General features: G+C 35.8%; 1 protein-coding gene and 1 non-coding gene across 3 annotated transcripts in view; one reads left to right on the top strand and one right to left on the bottom strand.

Annotated features, from left to right (window-relative positions):
- Positions 1-21,241, top strand: part of Phlpp (PH domain leucine-rich repeat protein phosphatase) — an 85,315-nt gene extending 64,074 nt beyond the window's left edge. Inside the window, exons 6-19 of one of the 2 annotated variants that reach the window (XM_072000728.1) lie at positions 5,232-5,389; positions 5,713-5,859; positions 15,039-15,186; positions 16,573-16,698; positions 16,801-16,954; positions 17,042-17,102; positions 17,295-17,549; positions 17,617-17,826; positions 17,919-18,081; positions 18,170-18,453; positions 18,738-19,577; positions 19,780-20,020; positions 20,106-20,295; positions 20,432-21,241. In XM_072000728.1, the coding sequence (XP_071856829.1) occupies positions 5,232-5,389; positions 5,713-5,859; positions 15,039-15,186; positions 16,573-16,698; positions 16,801-16,954; positions 17,042-17,102; positions 17,295-17,549; positions 17,617-17,826; positions 17,919-18,081; positions 18,170-18,453; positions 18,738-19,577; positions 19,780-20,020; positions 20,106-20,295; positions 20,432-20,445 (2,991 nt within the window). In that variant the 3' untranslated portion in view covers positions 20,446-21,241. Of the gene's footprint in view, positions 1-5,231; positions 5,390-5,712; positions 5,860-15,038; positions 15,187-16,572; positions 16,699-16,800; positions 16,955-17,041; positions 17,103-17,294; positions 17,550-17,616; positions 17,827-17,918; positions 18,082-18,169; positions 18,454-18,737; positions 19,578-19,779; positions 20,021-20,105 lie in introns of both variants that reach the window. The other variant, XM_072000727.1, reaches the window with a different exon arrangement.
- On the bottom strand, positions 16,012-16,132 carry LOC139986057 (U5 spliceosomal RNA). Its single transcript, XR_011799557.1, has one exon. It is a non-coding gene; the product is annotated as a U5 spliceosomal RNA (small nuclear RNA).
- Positions 21,242-24,869: the final 3,628 nt, after the last annotated feature.

The following is a 24,869-nucleotide window of genomic DNA, read 5'->3' on the forward strand; positions in this document are numbered from 1 at the left end:
TAAGATAAAAGTTAACGCTTTCAAAGGAAAAGTCCTTCTTAATCAGCATCTCAACTTCGTTAGCCGGTTGCCTCAACAAGTTTGATTAAATTTTATTCAGTGAGCCTTTTCGCTCGGCCAAGAGTCCCGAGAATTTTCGTGGCATCGCGAAACGTTCAACTAGACTCGTACTTAAAATGTAAAATCTTCGTCTCAAACTTCCATAATTCCTGTTTCGAGTCCCAGAGCACGTTGTTGTCGAGTTTTCCCCTCGCTGAACTGTCCTCCTTGCCGTGCGGAACGATTTATAACCATCGTTCGCCAAAGCAAATAAGTGGCTCAACATCTTTCCTAGAGACACGTAAATGTAAATGAAATTTCCGATTGGAAAACTTTTCCATGATTCATTATTATTGCACGTGGTTTTATAACGAATTCTACGCGATACCGATAGTACACAGACACAGTGAAAAACACGATCTTTAAATTTTAACTTAAAAAAATAAAGATATTGAAGTTATCGCGATTTAAGTGTTTCTTTTTACCATTAAACTCAGTTTCGTGCAAAGGCAAGGCAAAAGGAAAAACAGATGCCTAGGTGAACCGTTAGTCGCGTGCGTTTCTACGGTACGAAATTGATCCTGAAAATTGATCATCAGGAAAGTCTATTGGCCGCGTCGTGAAATTGTGCACAAAATTGATGCTTGTCGAAAATAAATAAGTTTGTCTTCGTTTTAACCGAGATTGCTATAGATGGTGTACTTTAAAAAGATGTTCCATTCTGACTTGGAAATTCGACGTTTTACCATTTTTCAATTTATCTTAATCTTCTTTCATCTCGGATTGTCGCATTTAACATTGTTAAACTTAGCATTGTTATGGTTAACACTGCTGCGTAAGATACCGCAGCTCTCAGGTGTAAGTCGTGTGAAAGAAAAAACGGTTGACAGCGTTTCGCTGACATTGCGGTTAACTTCAGTATCGAAGGACACAATGATATTGGTATCAATATTAATACTAGTATCTTATCTATTATATTTATATTACAGGATATATATTTGAATAGTTACCTCGATTAAGAATTTTTCGTTTCCCTCGATGAATATCTACCATAAGTCGCAAAAGTTACGGATCCTTTTGTAACACTCTGTACTCCGCTCGCCAGCACGCGTGTGTTTTTAAAACGCATTGAAATGATTCTGTTCTGTCGGCGAAACAGCAGCAGACGAAGAACACGCTGCAGGACAGTGGTCAGCTGAGCGTGTTCTTCCGGTTTACATGCGACCAAGACACGCGACAGGCTCGATGGCCTCTTCAGTGACGATCCTGTCCTCAGTCATGAATAATGCTCTGCATCCGGCGACTGTACGAGACGGTCCGTGGTCGCGTTCAAAGACGATGAAACAACGTTCTCTAGGCCCGGAAACGAAATTTTGGGACGACAGAGTTGTGAAATTTCGCGCGAACCGCGATGTCGGCCAACGAGGATGCGTCTAATGGCCGTGTAGAGCTGATTGTGGCGGAAGGGAAGTGGAATGTGGATGAGACGGAGAGTGGTGGAAATTGATCTCGGTGGATAATGAAGCTGAAAGTGTGAGAGTTTGAAGAAGAAGAAAAGAACACGATGACGTGGATGCTTGATATGTCTTGGTCAGTGACAGGGAATCTTGTTAAACTGATTTTTGAGTAATCTTCGTGTACTTGTGCGAGATGTCCTCTCACGGGGAATATGATGTGGTTTGTTGGTGACAATGAAAGGTTTTACTGATCTTTCGAGCAAGAGTGGAACTCGCACCACTAAATAATCAAGGAATTAATCATTTTCTAATACAAATTCAGTAACATCCTGTATAAAAAGCAAAGCATTTTTGAATACTAGGAAAATACTAAAACCACCGCTAGACGTTTTATCTCTGAAACAACGCACAAAGTATGTAACTGTCTTCTAAAATAAACGGAATAGTTAATGAACCTTCTGCAACATTCAACAGGCGAATCTCAGCAGACGCGTTAAAGTATCTTCTAATTAGCGTTCGCTAATTAACCGGTGATGCAGCACACACGCAACTACGATCTACTCAGCTGCCAAAGAATAAAACGGTGGCGGAGGATGACGATGATGTTGCGTCAGAACGAGCATAGGCCCCGTTATTTTCTGACTTTGCGTTACACTCGCGAAAGCTCTCGATCGAATGCGCTTTATCGTTGCGTAATTTCGCAAACGCAAGCTCTTCGCGCATTAATTTGATTTGTTATGGCAACAATAACCATAATACGAACCCCGACGGAGATAACCGATAATTACGGAACCATAGGAGGGGTTGTTTCCCTTAATCACTTTCTTGCCTCCGAGTCTGCGAGCCCTCTAATTTCTCGCAGGTAGTTCATTACAGATATCCTTATCTTCATTCGCCGGGCTATGTACGCGGCTATGACTTAGAGACGATGATGGATGGATGGAGCACGGTGAAATCTTTGAAATTAATTTAGTATCAGCCGGAACTCGTTTCGAAGACCAATATACGCGACTGAAAGATATAATAGGTGAAGCAGAGTGAAATCTTTCGGATCGGTCTAAAGTCTGAAGAAATTTCTTTCTTCTAAGAAATACAAATATCGCGTCGTTCGATAAATTCGTACTAATTTTCGTGACGATAGATTTGAGAATTGACGATCGATGATTTCGCGAGAAACTCGTAAAGGCAAGAAAGCTATAAAAGTGGAGTCTCGTGGACGTTGGCGCGAGTAGAATTCCAGCGATTCCCACGCAAAGACTTTTTAGAGTGAAATTGATACGCGATACGTGTTTTTCGTTTCGATACCTATGGGAGTAATTCCGTGTTACTGGGAGCCGCAGCAAAAGGACCGATCTCTATTAATAAAATTTATTAGACAAGCACGTCCCACGGGACGAATATCGATCCAAATCGTCCAACTTTTCCACCGTGTATCGAAAGCCGCTTTATCGCGTGCTATAGCATCGCAAGTTCCCCTGGCAGTCGGCAAGAAAAAGTTGCTTCTGTCATTAGCCTCCATCAGGAGAACGTGGACACGCGAAACTTCCCTTTTCTTCTTCTCCTTCTTCTTTAGCTTGGTTTTTTCTCTCTTGCGTTCACAGTGTTATGCGCAACACACGAAACGCGTCCGTTAGCTAGAAACGACGACGTTTTGCCTCGTTTCCTTCTCGTTTACACGGCTCCGTGTGTCAACCAACCGATACGTGTGCCATTTCTCAGCTTGCCTGTTCGCGATGACAAGATGTCGCGCGCGATTCTGCTCGAAAATGACGCGAAGAAGATGGTTGCGATGTTAGATCGCGGAGAAAACTCATGACTATTGCAGGGATGTTCGTCGGGCAAGCACAAGTTTTGAGAATGAAACGATTTTTTAGTAACATAATACTAAAATCCCTCGTTACACTAATTCTTCTGAATACCAGATAGAATAACAATAAAGAACGCCTCTCTTTCGCTTCATAGAATTATCCGTTTAAATTATATTTGTATGGTTTTTTACGGTGGCGTAATGTTAATTTTCACATCGTTTCGACTTATTGTGCGTTCGTGAGTACACATTTAATCATCGCGACGGACGATTCATTAACACGCGAACAAGTGTACAATAATAGTGTTCCAGCAACGATTTCGCTGTGTCTTATGCACGATTTCGTTGATTCGAATACCGAGCACCACTCTCTATAAAGCTGTTGTGCAAACAAGCTCTTAACGAAACATCGCGCGTCATTTAATTATCGAAAACTTTCTCGTAAATTCGTAAATTTACTTCTTTAAACTTTCTTGTAATGGCAGAATTACAAGGATGCGTGCTAGCCATTTTGTTACATAGATATTAAATGATTTAAACTTTTATACGTATTACTGCAATGATAATACCAACTATTCCGTAACATAATGGTAATTGAATTCATTTCCTAAATTATTTTTATTATATAAACTTAACGCTAACGCGTGTTTATATTAATACCCAACTCCGTTTAAGGAGATCAAGGCAAAGAAATCTCATGAAACATAGTTACACGCGAATGCAAACCACATTCTCATAAGAAGTATTGGTATGTCGCGAACTGTGAGAACTACGTTTATCATTGATCGCGTAATTCATGCTTACCGACGGTTTGTTCTGCAATTACGTGAAACTTTTTACTACTATCTATTTCCTTTTAGCGACGAACTTATAGCCAGACTTAAACACAGCGTGGCATAAAATTTTCACTCTCTAAGTTTCACGATTATTGACCATGAGACTAGACGTAGCAAGTTTTATGATACATTTATAACGCTAACTTTATCGTTTGACGTCAACGCAGATTGTCTCGTGTAGATGATACATTATTCCAATATTCCATTGACGTAAGAATATTTAACGCTTAGCGTGTTAAGATATTTAGATTGAATCTGATAATTTCATATACAATTTAATTACTCTTTTTTCTATATTTATGATTGTTCGACGTTGACGTAGTCTGGGCGAAAATACATATTGGAAAATTTTATGGATAATCGCTACTTAATCAAATGGATAATAACTAATTACTAATCGGTGATCAATTAGTAAAATAAAGTAGGACAATTTTGATGCAAATGGCATTTCGTTAAAAGGAACGTAGGGCGATTTTCCGAGAACGAACGCTTCGCAAGATGAAAGCTAGAAATCTGTGACTGCACGATGTGAAGTATACGCTGGCGCCAGTGATCCGATGTAATAGAGGCGCGTGTGTATGACCCGTAATTAACATAGAAATTGATGAATACGCGAAGAATGGTGTATCTCGGGGATTTGGTCGCCATTATGGAGGAACGTGACTTTGACAGGGACGTCATCGACGCGGACTCTCTCGAGTCCGAGGTAATGGAACTTATTTGCTCGTATCTAGACGATAGAAAAGAAACTGAAACATTGTACGATGGTCAAATTTTGAAACGTACAATTTTGTCATATTGTACATATTGTTCTAAATATTTTATTATTTATAAAAGTTGTATACGGTTGTAGGAAAAATATAACACAACGATTAAGCCCGCGTTCTCTCTTTGCGTCTTCTCTTTTCTTTCAGCGTTACATACTAATTGATCTACGCGACATAAATTTGTAAGAACTGTTACCATAATACGAATCCATAATATAATCTAACGACTTGTCGCTTACATTAATTCTCCAAGTTCGCAAAGTATAGTTGAACACGTAACTTCAGGAAACATTGACAACACGCTATATCACATGCGTTATTGCAGGCTATACAATTGTCAACGGGTCCAAAACAGTTGGATCTTAGTAACGGGGGCCTGTCAAGGATTCCCGACAGTGCTATAGCGTTCCCAGCGATAGAAGAGCTAATACTGAGCCAAAATCAACTTACGAACACGAAGAATAATATGATACTACTGCACAGGTATGACGTAAACATTCTGTACGCAAACTAATTTTGCTAATGCTGCTGTTGAAATCGATTATTGCTGTTTCCCATCCTGCATTCTGTCAACTATATCGTAAAGTAATATATAACGAATAATGAATATCGAATGAATAATAACGAATATATAACATATAATAGCGTGTTTTATAAATCTACTATTATTAAGAAATTTCCATTCATATCAAGTGTCCGATTGATTAATCATAAAGTTACTCGGAAAGTAATACAATCGGTGAAACGAATAGTTTATTGATATCGCTAGAGGAGTTAAGTTGATCGAGTTTCTTTTTATAACGAAGGTTCCCGAAACTTCATATCCTCCATCTGGACTGCAACGAGCTGAGGAGAATACCACGGGAATTACTGGAGCTTACGGGGTTGACCTACCTCAATCTCTCAGACAACAAAATCGAGAAAATTCCGGCCGACATAAGCCAGCTTATCAAGTATGTAGAGTCAATTTTACCAGATTTATCGCTTTAGGAAACATGCTGCGAGAGATATGCGATCCTTCGCACTGTGTTTTCTTACTAAGCAATTATTTTTTCGTAAATCGGAATAGTTGATAAAAAATTATTCAGAGTCGATCGAACAATTATAAAGAAATGGCCGGTTACCAGGATTACGAAGAAATGAAGAATAATAAAAAATAGTACCGAATTTTCGCTCATAATTTTCTTATATTTCACATAATTCTTAGTTATAAAAGCGTAACGATATTCGTGAATTGTTAGCGAAGTTTGTACGTTATTCATAGAGCAGGGAGCAAAGTAAACTACTTATTACGGAAATTTTGTTATGCAATGAAACATTATCGTTATCATGAATTTTTAATTGAACGTTTCTAGGTAATTTAGTATACCTTTTCACATTAAACTTTTTATTATCTTATGAAACACTGTTAATTTCAAATTGAACATTTCCTGGCAATTTAACTTTCATCTTACGTATCTACAATAGGTCGGTTACTATTAATCGATAAATTAATATTACTATCGTCGTAAACATTTTCATCGCGTCCTTATTAATTTAACGATAGAAGGAATTGGAAAAGTATGGCACTAAAACTTGTAGATATTTATATAAAAAGTGGTACAGAACATCTCCACGGTTTTAAGGAATTACGGTGTAATATTCTAAAAATCGTTGGAATTGGTAAAATTGATTTCTCATGCAACCGATATATATCAGATCTATCGATAAATGCTGAACAGCGTGAAAGAAACTAAGAAATATGAGGTTTCCCGAATCACGATTTGACGTGGAATAGCATGGCTGGGGCATTGAAGGATATTCCTGTTCAACGGAGAGAACGTTTCTGCAAAGAAATGTTTTCAATCATACAGAAGAATCGTAATTTTAAGATGTCTGTGACGTCTCCTTTTCATATCAGCCGTGATTGAAGAGTCACTTATCAAACGTGAAATTTTACCCGAATAATATCTTGGAAAAAAGAAGAGAATTGTAAATTCTAAGTTGAAGAAAAATCTTCCATTTTTTATCAGGAATATGAAAGATCGTTTAATCTTATAGCAATTAGCGAAAATCGCACCAAGAATTTCACGTTAATAGCTTTAATGTCCTTTTTCATATCTCAAGACTTAAGTAGAAGATGCTTACGACGATATCCGCACTGTTTGCATTCGTTTAAAAACTTCATCTTCGTCAGTTTTCATCGAAAAGGAAAAAAAGGAGAAAAAATAAATCAATGCCAGATAATTGTTCTATCGTCGACAAAACGATATTGAAAAATTGTCTTTTCCAATAAATGAAAGTGTTCGCTGATTCCCGGAAATATTAATTTTCAAAGTCTTAAAATGTTTAAACAGTTTTAATTCTAAATGTCTTTCTATCGTCGAACAGAAATAGATAACGTGATGTGCATGTGCGATTATTAGCGTGAACATTTAAACGATGGAAACTGTAAATTCATAGTGATCCATTCTGGAAATTCATAGTGAGATACGATAATTCGTTGGATATATACGCGAGTTGTTCAATTTCCAGAGACGATCGAAGTTTATCGTGTCAAAGATCTGTCGATAAATCAACGCGGCTTCCGCGCCATGATAACAGAAAGTTATTCGTTAATTAATCGAACGAATCGCCGTATCAGATATATGTATACATATATATATTTGTCGATTTCCTTGCATCCGGAAAGCCCTTACCTAGTCGACGGTGTGCTAATTAAGATAAATTGCCTAACGCCATGGATAATTAAAGCTGGAATCGAATAGAAATCGATATCACGATCTGCGCTTCGAACCTCGTTAGTTTCAGTGAAATATAGAAATTTCTAACAAAGACCGAATCAAAGACAGAAATTGAACGACTTTTTTTTATTATTAATTACAATTGACCTTAATTAATTAATTCTTAAGAACATTTTTCTTTTTTTTTTTTCTTTTGTTTTACTATGTAATGACTTTACTACTTTAATTCTTCTTTTTTTCTTCAACTTCGAGGAGAAACTTTACAATTTGTCCGGTAAGAACATTCGATAATTTAATTCCATCGTACTAATTCGGTTTTAGAAAGGAGCATGTGACAGCTGAACAAGTTGCCAGATTAATAAACAAAATCACGAAAAATGCTTTTTCTAGACATTGAAAAAGCATTTGATAATAAAGTATGGTACGAAGGCCTGTTATAGAAAATCAAACAAAAATTTCCAACATCCTAGCATAATCTCATGTAAAATCATGCCTCGAGGACTGATCATTCTTCGTCAAAAATCAGAATTCCATCTCGGGTGTTTACGATATCGTTGCTAGACTTCCACAGGGCAGTGTGTTAGGCCTTGTACTATATACATTGCATTGCATTAAAATTTAATACATTTTGACGTTCACGTATTCATGCTTGTTGAAAATTGAAGAGAAAAACACTTGTGGGAGAAAGAAAATCTGGACTGAGTTCCAAGAAGAAGAACTATAATTTTGCATTATAAGCTAAAAACCTTTCTTATTATTCTAGTCTAATTATTCGACAGTCCTATTAATTTATATATCGTGTATAATTTCTAAGAGACAAGAACATAGGTTAAATTGCACGTGTAACATGCACGAACTTCTCCACACGGCGTTGTTTTAGTTACGAAAGTCGCGTGTAGCAGAAGGTTGCATTTAGAAATTGAAACTTCGCTAGTTAAGTTTGTTACGCAAAGCTATTACAGACACGTAAAATCGTAAATCGCTACGTTTACATGGATAAGGTCACGGTGATTCCTTACAGTCCGAATCAAATTTTCGATCGCGGACAAATAATTTGTATAACTCCGTATTCCATATTTACATAGTTCGAGGTGATACGATTTAGCAAAAATATTACATTAACGTACCTACGATTGAAACTTGCGAAATGTTGCATTGCATTCTGTAAAATGGTACGTTGATTTACGCTTACTCGCCTTTCGTGTGCTAAATTTTACAAGATTGAAATTCAAGGTAGCGGTATAATTATCCGCCTCCAGATTTACACTTTGATCAATTTACAGTAACGGTACTTGCATTTGTCTAAAATATATAATTTAACGTTGAATTAATAATCAGAAGAATCGCGTACTATTTATTTGTGGAATTAGCAGACTATGAAAGTAAATTGCTCGTGAAAAGGCAATAATACATTTTACTGTTTACTATATATCAGATCACTTTTAGCAATTTCTGGCGACACATTACGGTTGATAGTATAAATATCGTTCGTATATTTAGTACACACTGGCATAACAGACGGCTGAATCGAATATCATTCCACGTGCCGTTCTTTACAGGCAAAATTCGCGCCAAATCTTGTTCGAGCCAAGCAAAGATAAACACTGGGGACGCGTAGGCGGGTTAATAAATCGCGCAAAGCGTCTCGTCCGACTAGCCGATCGCGAGGGGCCCGTGTAATTAAGTCGGAGATTACGCAAAGTTTCTCGAAAAGTGCTTTCCACCGGCCGGAAACGAGGATGCCAAACGTTCGCCAGAAAGAGGAACTACGGTGTGAGCACGAGCCCACTAACACACATCCCCGTGCCTTCTACCAAACACACACGTCGTTCAACTGCGATAGAGAGAAAGAGAAAAAATGAAACACGTATAAAAGAATGCATTTGCAGGGGAGAGAGAGAGAGAGAGAGAGAGAGTGGCAAAAGCTAAAGCCAACTTGGTCGGTGGGATGGAGTTGGGCAACACGCCCAGAAGTCGTACATCGGTGTGCAGTGGTGCAGAAACAACGGAGGAAGAAGAGCCGTGCCGCGAATTAATGCGAAACTTTCCAATAATCAGCTAGCGGCCACCGAGGGCCATATTTGCTTCTGGGCTAGTTGAAATGTGATATGGAATATGGCAGAGGGACGAATTTGTGGCATGTGGAAGCAATTGCGATGGTGAATTCAGAGAATTAATCGCAAAAATATTGAAGATTTTCTTCTTTTTTTTTCCTCTTTTTTCTTAATGCGGTTTTAATCTTCTTCAGGAGATTTTATTCTGTAATATTGAAAATTAATGTATCTTATTTGAACATTTCAAACTGTAAATTAATTAATGTAAATAAAACTTTGACACGGCTGTCGAATTTTTCATTAAGACAAATTATATAAATGTAAATTATAGATAATGATTGTACGTTGGAAAACTCGAATTTTATATTCGTACTGTACACGTGCTATTAATTAAAGATTGCGATGGCGATTCCCCTTTCTGACCTTGCATTTATGCCATTTTAACTTCCTCCCTCTTGTAATCCTATGATTTCTAGCTAAATTACTGCAGGATACGAAGAGAAATTATTTATGTAGTTATGTAAATGAGATTGTATGGATGAGTCATATAATACGTAAAGATACAATGCAATTGTTCAAATATATTAAACAAATTATTCCGTTTAAATCTTCCCAAATACAATCGAACTTGTTGAAAGCTTAAACGTCTGGTTCAAATTACATTCAACGTTATTTAAAAAATGGTTGCAATGCTGTTTTAATAGTAAATTAGTTTTTCCCACTCTTTATTAAGAAAGTATGTTACGTTGTAATCAATAACAGTCTACTTGGTGCTATTATTTTCAAAGTATAAAAAATAATAACTATTCACTGCATCCCACTCAATGTTCAGGAAGTTCTATGCTCAGGTGGATTTTAAAAAGTTTCCAACCGTGTTGGGTATTTCTTGTTAGTAGCACGAGGAACTATTCCATTCGCCGTAATTAACAACGCTAATTATTAATCGCTTGTTACTACAACAACTCAATAGAAAATGGCAGCAATCTGATACAAAATTCAAAACGAAATTGGAACGGTATTTGACAGATTAATTTATAGTTCTACTTCAACGAAAGATTAAATTTAATTAAATTTCAAACTAATATCAGAGTTAGCACAATCAAATTTGTTAACAACACACTCTTCGAGACATTCAAGGATTAAATTGGTTGTTACTTTTATTATACTTTTTACAGAATGTGAATGAACTCTTTCATTATTTATAAGTGAAAGAGCAGGTTCCGCATTTTATACTGTACATGAGGCATTATGTAAAATGAATGCGTGCCGCTATGTTCTTCATTCCATGGTAATCATAAATTATAACAAAAAAAATTGTCATTTTCTACTCTGTAAAAGAAAATCATAAGGCATTTTTAAAATTATATAAATAATTCGTAAAAGAGAATAAAGAGAAATTTTCATTTTGAGTTTAACGGTTTCTAAAACTTAGAAAACATTTTTTCTCGCTACTTGCCATTAGATTATAACTCGTTATTCGTACGATAACAGTATACAATTTACATTATACATTTAAAAAATATTATTCAACTATATAACACCTAGATGAACACAGCAACGCAAACATTTTGTCTGTTTAAGTAAATATGAAAATACAATCATAAAGAAGAGGACGAATTGCTTTTTCTCAGCCTTCGTTTTTACTAAAACGAAAGAATCATTTAAAATATTAAATAGAGTCCCGAGACCCCTGTAAATGCATGCATAAGTGAATCTTTAAAAAGTAGCTTCTCTTAGTTGTCTTACTGTGTAGCAGGCTAACAACGATGCAGTTGATCTTCTTTTCGTGAAATGGATATTGGTTTCTTCTATTGGAAGAAAAATTTTATTATTAGAAATTTCCCTTCTTTATATCCTCAAGATGTTTCTTTTCTTAACCGTTATACCCAGCTACTTTATCTAGAAAATCTTAATCTTCGTTTAATCTTCGTTTCCTTTCCGACGATCATCTATTTCATAAAAATTGCCACTAATGAATGTTTGTGCTGCCACGATGATGAAGAAGCGCAAGACTTTGAGAAACATACAATTACGTGTTACACGTATCGTCGGAAAAATAGGTAAAGAAGAAAACGAGACGAAAGAAAAAGAAGTGACCGAAAGGACCAACAACCTGCTCGCTTGCCCAAAGGGAAGAGCCGTTTAAAATATTCAACGCGGTCTCTGGGAGGCCGTAGCAACGAGAAGATCTTAAAGAAGAATCTACGTAACGGCTTGAAGTTTCTCAACTCGAAGAGAACAAGAGCCCTTCGCGAGAAGCGCAATTTAAAAGCTCCTTATCACTGAATTTCTTTTCCCTGAACGAGCCACACTCCTGGAACAATGCAGCCAGCCAAACAGTGGAACCGTGCAATTACTTCCCGATCAGACGGTGCGATCAGAAAGAGCGCACATCCCTCGTTACTCGAGTCCATGTATAAGCAAATGTAAACGCAAAGATAAAGATTTAGTTTCTTTATTTATTTCATTGAATATCTCTCGTCAAAATGTTAACGATCATAATTTGCATATACACAGTCACTCATAAGAAAGCGTACATTTTGATCGATTTGTGTTAATCCTTTTATATAAATCAAACAGCAGACTGTTTCGTATTGGTTAAAGCTGGTCCCAATTTTAGCGAAATACATGATTCGTTGTTAATCAGTTTTAAATATTATTAGTAGAATTAATCCTATCCACAGCTTAGGGCTACGTTATTAAAGCCTAACGTTCTCGATAAAGCTGTACGATCTGTATCTTCCCTTCGAGATTTATTCAAAAACGAAACCATTATATCGTGGATAAAGCAAAGTTCTCGAAGAAGTTCCCAACTTCTGTATAACGTAAACAGACCGACAACGTATACGCTTCCTTGCAACCCCGTTAACCATCGACCAATCGTTGGCTCTTGGTACAGTCAGGCTAGAATACAAGGAATCAACGTAAACCAGCTTACACCACTAACAAAAGCTAATATCTCCTTTCTGTTACGTCAGAGTGGTCAGCCAAGCCATCCTTGGTCTCCTCCCTCTTTCTTCCTCGACACAGGATCTAACTTGGATACGCTTCGACTAGCCACGGACTTCTTAGTACCCCGAAGAACTCGCGCGAGCGTGCACCAGCTTGTAACTTCGCAAACCTATCGTATCCTAAACTACTGACAGCTTGCCGAGTGACATTTGCAGAGACTGCGTGGAAGAAACTGTTCAACTATTTAGCAGAAGGGCGTTCGAGTGTGAAGCTGCAACGGATGTTCGGAATACTCTACGAGAGAGTGGTACTACGTTGGAGGAAGTGCTGTGCGGTGGTTTTATTGCAAGAATATTGAGTAACTTACAACTCCGTTGAAGAATTTCGTTGAAGAATTGTTCGAGATATTTAAGGCTCTGTCAGGGTAACAGTTATTATTTCGAAGAAATTAGTAGATATCGCTACATGGTATTTTGGAACAGCAAAAGGATATTGTAATAGTTGATTGGGAATGATGTTGGATGATTCTGTTGATATTGGACACTTTGAAATCTCCAATTTCCAAAATCTCCACGATGTACATTTTTAAGAAAAATCTTAAAGGATTTGAAGAATTCTATTGGAGGATTGCTTGGAATATGCTTTGAGACACTCTTTGAGAGCAGCTGTATTACATTGAGGAAATTGTAGAACATCGTAAAACAAGTGAAAAGAGTATCGAGTTCGTGATCTCTAAGTATGATCAACGAAGTATGAATCATAGGAATGTTCGGAGAAGCAGCAGAGGATTAAACTGCTTTAGCATTAATCTAAAGGAAATGGGATACGGAATGGGTCAAATCTAAATGTACAAGTTATTGCATACCAAAAATTAGTCGAACTATGTGTAACAGTATATGTAATTGAATAAGCTAATAGTGTTTAATGAGCTCTGACAAAAATTGCATGAATTTTATGTCCTGAAAAACTGCTAAAGTACACAGCATGTTGAATGCAATTTGCTAGATTTGCATATAATGGTGACCCTTCAAGTGCTTCAAGAGAACATTAAATAAATGAAATATCAGTGACACTGAAGAATTTAATTTCAGAGCCGCGGCAGATTAAATCGTATAGTATCTGTGAGTACTTAACAAACATATTGATTCGTTGCTTTGAGGCAATTCTTCGTGGAAGTAAATGGACCTCGTTCTAAGACACGATAGCACAAGAAGACACGATAATACATAATGAAGAATCAGAAAACGTAAAAGAAATTTCTAGAAGAATATAATGTTTCAGCTATCCATTATAGAATGTTTGAAAGGATACTCTAGAATTTTAGAGATGTCCACTCTTCTTAAGCATCCGGCGAAATATACGGAATGACAAAGCAGGTGAGAAGCGATCAGCGTGCTCTAGAAATAAGTACGTGCTCGAGGAGTGGATAAGAGGATATAAAGAGGATTTAATATGGTGACTTGATAGAATGAAGGGATGAAGCAAAATTGCGATTAAAATCCAAATAAAACTATAAATTAAATTTTCCCATGTTCTTTTCTGTTCTTCGATCTCAAAAGATTATCAAGAAAGGAACAACATACATTATAGTTAAAACAGAGAACAGATATTTCTGAAAGCAATCAATTTTTTCCACTTTTTTCAAACTAATAATTAATTTACTAATACTATTTATTAATACTGATATTACTCTCCGAAAGAACAAAGAGAACGAAAGTGGAAAATATTCTTTCCTAAATATATTTTCGTACAACTACGTTCACTTACAAAATACGCGCAACTTTCGACGCGTAGCATCAATTAATTTTGTAAATTAATTAATTAACCAATTACATCCGATTTCTAGTTTCGACTGTATCGGTTAACACGGCAACGATTTCGATTTTACTTTAAAAACTGAAAGTCTATCCGATGACACAGATGTTTACTGCCAGGAAGGTTTTCACCATAATTTGAAACTTTCTACTCAAGTGCACATCCTGTGGGCGGCCCGTTCGTTTAGGTTCACCGATTCGTTTGTCCGTACAGCGAGGGTGCAACGTGCATTGACATCGAATCGCTGCAGTCTTAATTTATCTCGATTTAGTCCAATAAAACTGAAAACCGGAAATGCCAATGTGCCAATGAAAAAGAAATATTGATCTCTATTAATCGATTGTTCTGATTATGGCGATAAAAATAAAATTTTGGTTCAACATTTCGTGACAAAAAGAGCATGAAATTGTTCAATATCGACTATTTAAACAATAATAATTCGTGAATTTAAATATTACAAAGTGCAAACATAAGAGGCAATTATTTTTTTAATATAGTACGCCAATATTTGAAATATTCCTTCTGTAAATTTTATCCAATTCTGTTGATATGATAATCGAGGTAATCTTTGCAAATAATTTTCCGCAGCCTGAAAGAGTTGATTTTGGATCGTAATGGGATCAGAGAGCTGCCGCACGAGCTCGTGGAGTTGAAGAACTTGAGAAACATTTCCTTGGCTGGAAATTGCCTCAGCAGTTTGCCGTCTTTTTTCAACATGCGAGCTCTCGCGCTAACGGTATGTCGAATACATTTTACGAAATTATTAAAGGATTTTGTAATTTAAAATTCGCGCTAAGACACCGTTACTCTGAACAGCCGCGGAACGATGAGGCAACATTTCTTGCGATGGATGTAATTCCAGGCTAATGAATCCTGCAATTATTCCGATTTATTAATTACAGAGGAAAGAAAGATGTACCAAAGATGTGCTCTAGAAATCTAATTGGTAGGATTCCTGAATTACCGAAGAAGTTTTATATTTCATTAAACAAAAACTATTGAATGATTTGGAAAGTTCATAGAGCAGCTCAAGAATGATTTGAAAAGTTTATAGAGAAACTTAAGAATGATTTTAAAGTCACGTATTCTCATAGAATTATTCATTTCGTGAAATAATTTGTATGGATGATCTTTTTATATTTTATAAAAATCTAAGATACAGACTTTGACTTTGTTCATCGACAAGTAACGCTGTGGTCTAAATATCTTAAAGACCTAATACATTTGCACAAATATCTGTAAGAAAAATTGTTGCCGATTGATTTTAATAAGTAGTATATATATATATCTACAAGTAGTATGTATACTCTGTGAGAAAAATCTTACTTTTTAAAGAATTCTCAATCTCACGCGATGAGTGATGACAACTTTTCCTAATACAAGTAAAGTAAAAAAGCACTAAAATTTTTCCACAATGCTTCGCAAAAATCTCTTCTTTCCTAATACCACTCTCTCTGATTTCAGTATTCATGTATTCAGATTCAGTATTCTCTGATCTCATATATATATATATATATATATACATAACCTAAAAAATGATTATGTTTTAGTTACAATTATGACCTAGCTTGCGCCGGGTCGTACAAAAATTCTATATATAGACTTCATCAATCGTTCCCCTCCACGGAAATCTTTAGTAAAAGGCGAAAGATTTATACGTCATTGAAGGGAAACCAGAATGTTGAAACAAGCTTTCGGTTACCTATATGTGCATATCTCAACACATTTTACCTTTGAGAAACTCTATCGGTTAGGTAGCCACCTGGCGGCCAACTAAGGTACCAGTGCATATTCAGGATCATTGATCATAAATCATGCACAACGTATCATCCCATACTAGTGCAATTGTATATTATATGATTACATTAAATTGCAGTATACATACAAAACTTGAAAAACATTTTATGAATTATAAGTATGTAGTTTATATTTTATTTAAACACAATATTTAATATTTTCCTTTAATGTTTAATATTCTTTGTTATTTTCATTTAGTACCTGTAATTAATATTTTTAATATAAATATTTATGTTTTAATAAAATAAATTGCGTACTTAAACAAAAAATTTAATTATTTAAAAATTTAAAAATATTTAATCAAATTTTTATTGAATATTTTTAGGACGTTTTGTCGAAGGCAGACCACAGCAAAGGTTGCAAGGATGAAAAGCATAATCAGAATAATTTGTATAAAGTTAATCTACGAAATAATCAACTCAAAGGAAACATTATACTTGGAAATTACGGAGTAGGTATCCTCATAATGATAAACATGTAATTACGAGATACGTAAAAGTCTTAGCCATAATGATTAATGAGCGTTACCGTTTCTATTTCTTCTTTAATCAAGAATTTAACGCATCTAGACGTCAGTGAAAATAGCATTGAAAAATTGGACATCAGTGCTCTTCAAGAATTGAGGAGCGTTCGTTGCGCGCGAAATATTTTAACAGAACTGACGGTCTGCGGAAGAAATATCGTTTCTCTTATTGCTGGAAACAACAGTAAGACCTTTTTTATTCTCTTACCACATACGGATTATGAACGCAGAAAATAATTTTTATTTGAGGAAATCATTTGTTATCCTGCAGAATTAAAAAAGCTAACTATCGAGCCCGTACCTGTGAATCTTGAACATCTAGACGTTTCCTAGTAAGTAAAAATGGAGTAAGAATTTGAAAATATAAAATTTTACTTTTAATAAAATTATACAATATATCGTTGTACCTATTGGGTTAAAATTATTATAATTAGAATAAATGTATTTAAATATACATAGTTATAATTACATAAACTATTCTGTATAACGATATTACAAAAATACATTCTAGTATTTTATTTTAGCAACAATTTAGATGCACTTCCGGAATGGATACCAGATCTACCCTTATTACGCGCTCTTTTTGCGTCTCACAACGCTTTAACAGCCCTCCCAGACAGACTGCTAACGCAGCCGTCAAGACTGGAAGTCCTTCACTTACCTCACAATAGACTACAAGCCCTTCCACCACCAAGGAAACCACTAAACATCGTTCACTTGACGCTGCAAGATAATGCATTAACTGCATTACCAACGAGTTTCTTCGTCCACACCGAAAAGTACATGCATAGTCTTATTTGCTCAACGAATATACATACAAATAATATAATAATCTTTTTTATATAGGATGAAGGTACTAAATCTGTCCAATAATCGACTGTCAGAACTTCCACATTTGGGAGAAGGAAACAAAAATCGTCATACCAATCACAATTTGGAAAAACTATATTTGACTGCAAATTGTTTAACAGACACAGCTTTGGACACTCTTGCGAAATTGACTTCTTTAAGGGTTCTTCATATAGCGTACAACACTTTGGACACGCTTCCAGAAAGGTATACATTACAAGCTTTCATTTTTTACAATATTTAATGATTTATTTCAATTTGATATGAGAATCGAAGATTTAAAATGTATCAATTTACAGCTGTATAGTCTCTTGGGCTGATTTAGAAGAATTAGTATTATCTGGAAATCGTCTTCAATATCTGCCAGACAATGCGGCCAATTTACGGCATTTACGCGTGTTACGTGTCCACTCCAATCGGCTCCTAACTTGTCCGACATTTAATAAAACAACATCGTTAAAGGTAATTCCGATAATATAGACTTTGTTATTGTTAGAATGAAATATTTGGAACGTTTTACATTAATTAAATGGTATTAATTAAATGGCAGGTATTAGATTTAGCTCATAATCAACTAGACAGGGTGAACATGGCTACTTTAGTGCCACCACAGCTTCAATTTCTTGACATATCCTGCAATTCGAGACTCCACGTCGACCCCAGACAATTCCAAGTATATAGATCTCAACGACCAATATCCTTGGTTGATGTATCTGGACAAAATAGACCGAGTCTACCTTCTCATCCTCATCAACAGGAGATGGTTTCCGCAGAAAGGGGATCCGAACAACCGTGGAGATTAGGTTTTTCAGAAACAGCAGGATCTAGAGAAAGGTGATATTTATTTCTTCAAACTTCATTGGGTATTTAAGTGACGATTATTCTCAGTTAATTGAATATTAATTAATCTAAATCAGTTGGTTATCTGTTCGTCATGAATTGGTTGACCCTCTTTTCTTTTTATATAGAAACGACTATTACGACTATTTTATTTCTCAATAATAACAATATAATGAACACTCATATACTGAAATAATGGAAACAAAAATTCTCCAAGTTTCAGATCTAAAGTTAAATCGATACTCCCAAAAGCATAATCGCGTGATTTGTATGCACAGATTGTACGTATCGCAAGTTCGAATGCCATCCTTTTGCAACGTGGAGGGCCTATTCGGTATATTCGACGGTGGTTCGAACCAGGAAGCGCCAAGCGCACTCCAGGAAATGATCCCGCGTCTTTTACTGGAGGAGAGGACCGTACGAGAAACATCGAAAGAATACTTAAAATACACGTTACTGTCTGCCCATAGAGAGTTGAAGGAAAAGGGTCAGAAATATGGAATTGATGCGACTCTGGTGCACATTGTCAGAATTCAATCGCAACAAGCGTACCCAAAAACATCGACGAAATATTCATTGAAGGTAGCAACTTCAGGAGATGCAAAAGCGGTTCTCTGTAGAGCTGCTGGTCCTTTGACTTTGGCACCTCCCAAAAAAGTTCCTGTGAAAAATCAGTTAGGCAACGCGGCAATGTTTCCTCTGGTGGTTCCTGATCCCACGTTTGAAGAGGTAGATATAGAAGATGACGACGAATTTGTGATAATCGGCAATAGAAGATTGTGGGAGGTGCTGAGCGTTCAGGAAGCCGTTCGAGAAGCCAGGGCGGAAGCCAGTCCTGTTTTGGCCGCTAAAAGGCTTCAAGATCTGGCACAGGCCTATGGTGCAGAAGACAATTTGAGTATCGTAGTGGTGCGACTTACAGGACCTAATCAGGGTGATCTAGATCAATTGATGAGAGAGCTGAGACACGCGGTTGGAAAGAACAGAGGTCAAACGGAGGCAGGATGTCCTTGTCCTTGTTGCGTGCCACTGGCTGCTCATAAGCCACCGGGACCATGCTGCTGTCACGCGAACGAAGGCTATTATTTAAACGGCGTGTTGAAAAGCATAGTGAATAGGTGAGAAGTTCGTATGAAATTACGTAATAGCAATTCTAGAAAATGTTTCGCGGAAGTAGGCGAAGAGGAATTAGAGAAGATTACTGAAAAGATGACCTATACAGATAATAACTGCAGTGCAGTTGCATTAGGACACTTTTCTAGCAGAAAATATACATATGTAGACGTAAGTGGAAAGATTGAACGATTTTATAATGTGTAGGTCAAACAAAGCTCACAATGGATCTGGTAGATATTTTAAGAACCGTCGATCGACGCAGGAAAACGAAAGTCCGTCGTATAAAGATGACAGAAGTTCACCGAGTGGTCAGTCTGATCAAGCCAGTGATAGTACTTTCAAATCAAGGCATCCTACTGGTAGAGTCTGGTCTGGAAGTGCCGCTTCCAGAGCCACGAACAAAGCTCGGCAAAGCGTTCTCGTGAAAGAAAATGGCACGAGAAAGGTAAGTAAATATTTTTATTCCTTTCCATAGTGTGTGTGTATATATATATATATATATAAAATAAAATATTACATAAAACTCGAAGGTATCCGCCTGTTTAACGGCTCAAGAGGACACGGTATCCGAGAGATCCGGTGCGCTAAGCGAGGAGCAGTTCCGTTGCTGGGAATATATGTTGGAACAGAATACTCAGCTCTTGTTCGACAAGGAATTAGACACCCTATCAAGGACTCCCCTACGACGAGGGCAATCGAGATCCACGCCTCAATTAGCTGGTAATTTGCCTTTTCTATCAAAGAGATTTGGAAGTGCCAGGTCCTTTAATCCTTCCCTACCGAGGCCGCCCGTCGTTCGATTTGGTAGCGGAAGAAGATTACTAAACGGAGGTCCTAACGCGGCTTACTTTGGCAGCCTGCAGAGGTTGATGCCGTATAATCTCGAATACGATTTCGCCGTCATTCAGGAAAGAAACGGATTAGATTCGCTGGAACAGGACGCGACGAGGATGCAACAATATTGGGGAGTGGCTACGACCGAATTGTGATACGCGAGTTGAGCACAGTGTTGTTGCAATTGTGAAACTATATCGTGATGTTGAAAGGTATGTACGTACACGTGTTATCGTTATTTATGGCGGATATATGGCATTAGAAGATAGACTTATCTCTTAAGCAAAAATATGGCAAATGAAAAGCGGCAATGAAATGCGGCGAATTGATAATACTAGACGGTGATTTATGCAAGAGCTATTAAGCTTTAGCTGATCGTAACAATGTGGAAATTATTCGACAAAGATAACAATGTGGAAACTACTCGACAAAGAGATTTTTTGTTAAAAATTACAGGCTTATTTTATTTTCTCCTTATCTTGTGTACATGAATTTTGGATACAGAACTTATTGGTTCCGTTGTTATACATTTTAATCTGAATTTATTTCACAAGATAAATTGTAACTCAAACTTTTTTATCATGTTTGTTGATATACCGACTCACTGCGTGAGCGATTCAAGCGATCAGTGGGGTTATTTATATTCAAGAATTGAACGAATTATCGCTAAAAATGCATATTGAAACTCCCATTTATACGGTATACGATATGCGATATGTTTTGTACTGTCAAGCAGAAAAATAAAAGGTATTCATATTTGTACAGACTTGTTGCCAAATATATGTTTAATGTATTTTTGAATTATAATGTATTTTTCTAAACATTACATAAATATGAAAAACGGTGGTTGCGTGCACATTTGTTTCGATAAACATGTTTGTAACAAACGTGAGTGAATATAAAATATGAAATATTATTACAAATTGTGAAAAGTGCATTAAGATAAGCTATCCTAAAGACAAACTGCAAGCTAAGCATTTACATGGGATACATATGTATGTATATAACTCTATCCAAGTAACAAATAGCGCGATCTCACACTGTTTGTACAAAGTATACGGTTACGTATTAGAACGAGTTTGAAAAATCGCTCTTTTGAATATTCCATTTTAACATTCTCATCCTAGACGAGCGATTCTGTGATTAAACATTACTTATCTCTATAAATCCATATTATATTAAATGTGAAAAATTGTATAACTTGATTTTTTAAGTAAAACTTCGATTTGTGTAAGTTAATCAGATTCCTATAATGATTATGGTCAAGAATATTTTTATACAAATGAAAAATGTAGCGATTACTGTACCTGAAGCTACCAAATAAACGATCAAACGCCAAGAACAACAAATTTGTTATAATATATCAAAATAATCTAATTAACATGAAAATATAATCACAAAATTTAAACTTATATAATCAAGATCCGTTGACCCGGAACAAGTACATTGCTTAGTTGACTTATATATTTTTTCATCAACTTATAATGATAAATTAACAATCTCGGTACCCCCAGACATCATCCTGTTATCTCTGTTTTCTCGTCAGCTAATGTTTTTTAATGGTGGCGTTGATAAGGCATTATCTTATTTGTCGACCAGCATTAAACTCTCTATTTCTCTATCGCAATAAAGTCTCTTTACCACATCAGAGAAGTATTACAAGTATAGAAATTTTCTTTTCTTCTTTGTCGTCTGGATAAATTCCAGATATTCAAGGTAAATACAGCTGACTTCTATTAAGATAAGCATGAGACTTTGATTAAATACAAAAACCCGGATAAAGAGTTCTTCGAATGTGTAGACAGTGGATTAACTGATACTCTTTTTGATGAATATGCATATTACTATCGAATACCATTATAAGTTTATGTTCAATCTCTTTAATTTGTAAAAATTGCGTGTAATACTGCAAACTACAGATAAATCATTAAAACCGCATTTTATTATTCTTGATAATACACCTCTCCTAACTAAATCGTCGCATCTTTAACAAAAAACTCAGAAGCAGATAATACATTCGAAATTATTAATATTCAAATGGATAAATGGTTTTTTCGATCGTTCGCGGAGAGACGCCACGTTACGATTAGACAATCGACGCCACGAACTGATCCATCCCCTATTTCGATTAGGATAATAGAGGTAGTTTAATGAGTATAATGCTTGATTAACAATTCAAAGATAGTATACGTTTCCAACAACTTTGTAAGAAAGATAGTTACGCTGTAAGTAAGAGTAAGGTGTAAGTAGGTGAATGATTGAAGGGTGAAAACCTGGTAAAGAGATGTTGACTGTCCTAAAGATGATGAACCAGTGAAGGCCGGTGACAATGCTGTTGCAAAGGAAAACTCTTGCTCGGTGGTGATCGCCCGACCACTGGTCGCTTGCGGGTAATCCCGGGTAATTTCCAAAACATGGAAAAACCTCTTGACTCCAAAATGTTTTATGTCACTTAACGGCCTTAACGGTAAATCAAAAAGCCTCGTTTTATGACAGTTCCTTAGGATTATTGCCATCCGCTTAGATTAATTCTATGTGCACAGCTCGAACGTAAAGAGTCACCGGACGTAACAAGAAGAGTTCTTCGAAGAATGACGTACAATAAAATATACCGTAATTTAAATCAATCCATTCTCATGCCAAAATCTCAAGGTCAGATATTCATAATTATTCCTCGTTAATTATATACTTTTCATCATAAAATTTTATGTTTGAATAAAATTAGCGATTTCTGTACAATTCCTTATTTGTATTTCTGCCACACCTCCAAACTAAATAAAATTGCTCGATATTTTTGAATCGTTAAGTAACTATATTGATAAGAGCTCAATCTCGAGTTTTCCTTTATCTACGATGTAAGTTGGTAACATGTATTTCACGATCGCGAGCCGTATTCGTGATAAGATATTTATTGAAAATAATCTGACAATAAGCTAACAAGTTTTAGGATGTAAATAATCTTCGTATTGTAATATAGCTAATCTTTAATTTAAATTCGATCAAATCTTATAATATTTGCTTCCTCAAAACATTAGATATTATTTAAATATTTTAATAAAAAAAAAAATATTAAATTGTCTTAAAAACTAACGAATAAATCTGAATTAGAAGCTAAAAGATTTTTTTTTCTTTGTCTGAAAATAACATTACTTATTACAGTTGTTTATTATGCACTTTACTACGTTCGCTCCAACACGTCACATATTAATGACGTTCCATTCGTTATGGTAAATGAACGTCACACATACGTGACGGTAATAAGTTAATATTCTACAATTACAGTATTTATATGTATGTCGGGTAGTCTTTGGAAAATGGGGCGTGTAATGAATCTTTCTACGAGTTGTCCATCATTGTCGTATATCAGATGATATTGATTGAAGCGAACGTATTGCAAAGATTAATAAGTGATATCGGTGAGTGAATAATTAAGATGTCGGTGACGATGAGTTTAGGTTCGATAAGAAATTCACGGTCAACTGGATGACGATTGCTATTAGGAACTCGATGTATTCACTGGGCTACTCGAACTTCTCGGATTCAGCCTCAGTCCAAGTGGAACTGCCCTTACATACTCCTTTCCGTATTCTCTCTGTATTCCTCAGGTCAATCCCTGTTTTTAATCCCTGTTTTTAATCCCTGTTTATACCTCTGTTATGTACACATCCCTCCCGTAACCGTAGCTATGTTCAGTGACCCGTTATGTCATTTCGAACCCAAGCCCACTGTCATAAATCTCGGATAATCATAAATGACTCATAAACAGTTATTTTTCAGTTTTATTGTTTAGGTACGGCTATAATAAAAAGTATTGGGGACTTTCGCAAACATTCCGAAAGAAAGGCTCCGGTGTTCTTTCATCTCCGACATGTATATAGCATTACGTATGCAAAATATATCATTTCGAATATGAACTTGACCTCTTTTTTCCATTTAGTTTACCCGTCCAAAATTATCATATAATAACATGGACATTTTGTAAAACAAGAATTCAAATTTTAACAAACAAAATTACCACCAACACTATATTGCAAAATTTCTAATGACGAAACAAAACACTCACATTTTATGTAAGGAAGTCATGTATGAAGCAATTCGCATACAAATGACGTCTCTAAATATCACAAACATATTGTTTACAAGTTTGATGAAGTATTTGATCGATGAGAAACGCCTACAATAATAATGAATAATATTGCAATAGCACCAATATAATCATGATATGGTTCACTGCATCATAGATGCAACTAAAATTCCATTAATTGAATGTGTATGAATTCATTAATTAGAAAATAAGAGGAATGTAGGAAATGATTATTGTTGATAAGTAGGTAAATAGATAAAAATCGAAACTTGGCTGTGAAATATGTACTTCAAATTATATAAACACTTAAACAATTGAAAATCCTGTGATTAGATAGAAAAAAGTATGATTTTATGTAGTTTATTATATATCAATT

This window comes from Bombus fervidus, chromosome 3, assembly GCF_041682495.2.
Source record: "Bombus fervidus isolate BK054 chromosome 3, iyBomFerv1, whole genome shotgun sequence".
NCBI lineage: Eukaryota > Metazoa > Arthropoda > Insecta > Hymenoptera > Apidae > Bombus > Bombus fervidus.